Source organism: Corvus brachyrhynchos, unplaced genomic scaffold, assembly GCF_000691975.1.
Source record: "Corvus brachyrhynchos isolate BGI_N302 unplaced genomic scaffold, ASM69197v1 scaffold47, whole genome shotgun sequence".
Classification (NCBI taxonomy): domain Eukaryota; kingdom Metazoa; phylum Chordata; class Aves; order Passeriformes; family Corvidae; genus Corvus; species Corvus brachyrhynchos.
In genome coordinates, this window is record NW_008239292.1 from 1396464 (window position 1) to 1398885 (window position 2422).

The 2422-nt window shown below is 51.7% G+C and overlaps 1 protein-coding gene across 1 annotated transcript in view; it reads left to right on the forward strand.

Annotated features, from left to right (window-relative positions):
• The window catches only part of SKAP1 (src kinase associated phosphoprotein 1), a 114832-nt gene that overhangs the window by 91181 nt on the left and 21229 nt on the right, over positions 1–2422 (forward strand). Inside the window, exons 10-11 of the mRNA XM_017740567.1 lie at positions 56–112; positions 2060–2172. Coding sequence (XP_017596056.1) covers positions 56–112; positions 2060–2172 — 170 coding nt within the window. The remainder of the gene's footprint in view (positions 1–55; positions 113–2059; positions 2173–2422) is intronic.

The window sequence follows — 2422 nt, forward strand, 5'->3', positions numbered from 1 at the left end:
AGCCGTGACATCCCGGTTTTTCCCTGATTTTTCCACCTTTTTTTTCCTTGCCCAGATGAGGAGCTGGAGCCGCCATTCCCGGAGGACGAGGAGGATTTTGGCGGCGAGAAGGGTAAGATCCCAATCCAAAGGATTCCAGCACATGGATAAGGGGAATTTTTGGGAATTCTGGCCTCTTTGGAGCATCCTGGGCTGTGGAGAACGAGGGAATTCCCAGGATCCGAGGGGTGAGGCTCTTCCCAGTGCTGGAATTCCAGCTGGGAAAAGCAGCTGTGGGATAAGGAGGGGTCTCCCAGAATTCCTGGGATAAGGGAGGTGCTTGGGATTTTTCAATGGGATTTGGATCCCGAAGAGGCCGGCGCAGGAATTTTGGGATGGATCCGACCCCCATGGATCCCACTGGAGATTCCCAAGATGCCTCCAAGGCCCTCCCGTCCCTCTGGGAAGCAGGAAAGCAGCCGTGGGATGAGGAGAATTCCTGGGAAAGGAGGGAAAACTGGGAAAAATGAAGAGCTTGAATCCCTTGGCCAGCGAGTCCGTGTCGGAATCCCACGGAATTCCAAAGATTTGTTTTCCATGATTTCCTTTCAATCCCTTGGCCCTGATGGTGTCCCATGGAATTCCAGCCTCGATATTCCCACATTCCTGGTGGATTTGGAGCCTTTCCCATCCCCCTTTCCCAGCTCGCTGCCGATCCCAGACGGGATTTGTCCTTTTCTTCTTAATCCCGGAATTTTCCAGCACTTCCCAAAGCCGCCCTAGCCTCATTCCCAATTTTTTCCTTCTCCTCTTCCCATCCCAGTTTTTTCCTCGCCTTTAATCCTTTCCAAAGGATCCATCCCAGCTTTTTTTTTCCCCCCCTTTCCCAACTTTTCTCCGGAAGTCCCTGAGTCATTCCGGAGGCTCCCGGCTGTGCCATTCCCAAGCTCCGGAATGTCTTCGCTGATATTTCGGGAATCCAATCCAGCTGCTCCCTCCCCGCTCCGTGCCCTGGAATCCCATTATCCACAATTCCTCCGGCTCCTGCTCCAGATTTCCTGGTGATTCTTCCTGGATCCGAGCGGCCCAAGCCCCCGGAAGAGCCCCCGCGATCCCAAAAATCCCGAGTTTTTCTGGATTGGATTATCCAGAGGGGTCTCCTCATGGAACTGGGAACATCAGGAGCTGCTCCCCATTGGGATTTGGGCTGGAATTCCAGGAATCCCAGGATTTTTGGGGTGTTTCGGGATGGATTTTTGGGCTAAGTCACTCTTCCAGTCCTGGAGCTCCATAAAATCCCTGGATCCATCCCAGGCTGGGAGTTTTCCCACCCCACCCCTTCCCTGAACTCCGGGGCAGTTTTTGGGATGGGAATTCCATTCCTTTGGGATGGGAACTCCATTCCTTTGGGGTGGGAATTCCATTCCTTAGGGACAGGAATTCCATTCCTTTGGGATGAGAATTCCATTCCTTTGGCGTGGGAATTCCATTCCTTAGGGATGGGAATTCCATTCCTTAGGGACAGGAAATTCCATTCCTTAGGGATGAGAATTCCATTCCTTAGGGATGAGAATTCCATTCCTTAGGGATGAGAATTCCATTCCTTTGGGGTGGGAATTCCATTCCTTTCCTTTGGGGTGGGAATTCCATTCCTTAGGGATGGGAATTCCATTCCTTTGGGACGGGAACTCCATTCCTTAGGGATGGGAATTCCATTCCTTTGGGGTGGGAAATTCCATTCCTTTGGATGGGAAATTCCATCTGGAGACGGCAAAGCTGGGAATGTTTCTCTCCGGAAGCGCTGCTGCGACGTTTCCCAGAGATCCCGAATTTATCCCAGTGCAATTCCCGCATCCCCCCCATCCCAAACCCTGCAGGAATTCCTCTCTCCCCGAAAAATTCGGGAAAACCGAATTACCGGATCCCATTCCCAAACTCCCGGCTCCGTGGCGAGCGCAGCCTCCAGGCCGGGAAATCCCAAAGTTTGGCCTTTCCCGGGAATTTGTAACGTTGGACATTCCCGTTGGACATTCCCGACAAATCCCTGGCCGCCCTGAGCCCTTGCTTTGCCTTTTCCCAGGAAATTCCCGCTGGGATTGCTCCAGCTTTTACCAGGGGCTCTGGGACTGCCGCGGGGAGCACCCGGACGAGCTCTCCTTCCGCCGCGGCGACCTCGTCCGCGTGCTCAGCAAGGTGGGAGCTTTTACTGGGCTTACTGGGTTATACTGGGTTATACTGGGTTTAATGGGTTTTACTGGGTTTTAATGGGTTTTAATGCGTTATACTGGTTCTAATGGGTTTTACTGGGTTTTGCTGGTTTTTACTGGGTTTTAATGGTTTTACTGGTTTTAATGGGTTTTACTGGGTTTTAATGGGTTTGACTGGTTTTAATGGGTTTTACTGGGTTTTACTGGGTTTTACTGGGTTTTAATGGGTTTTAATG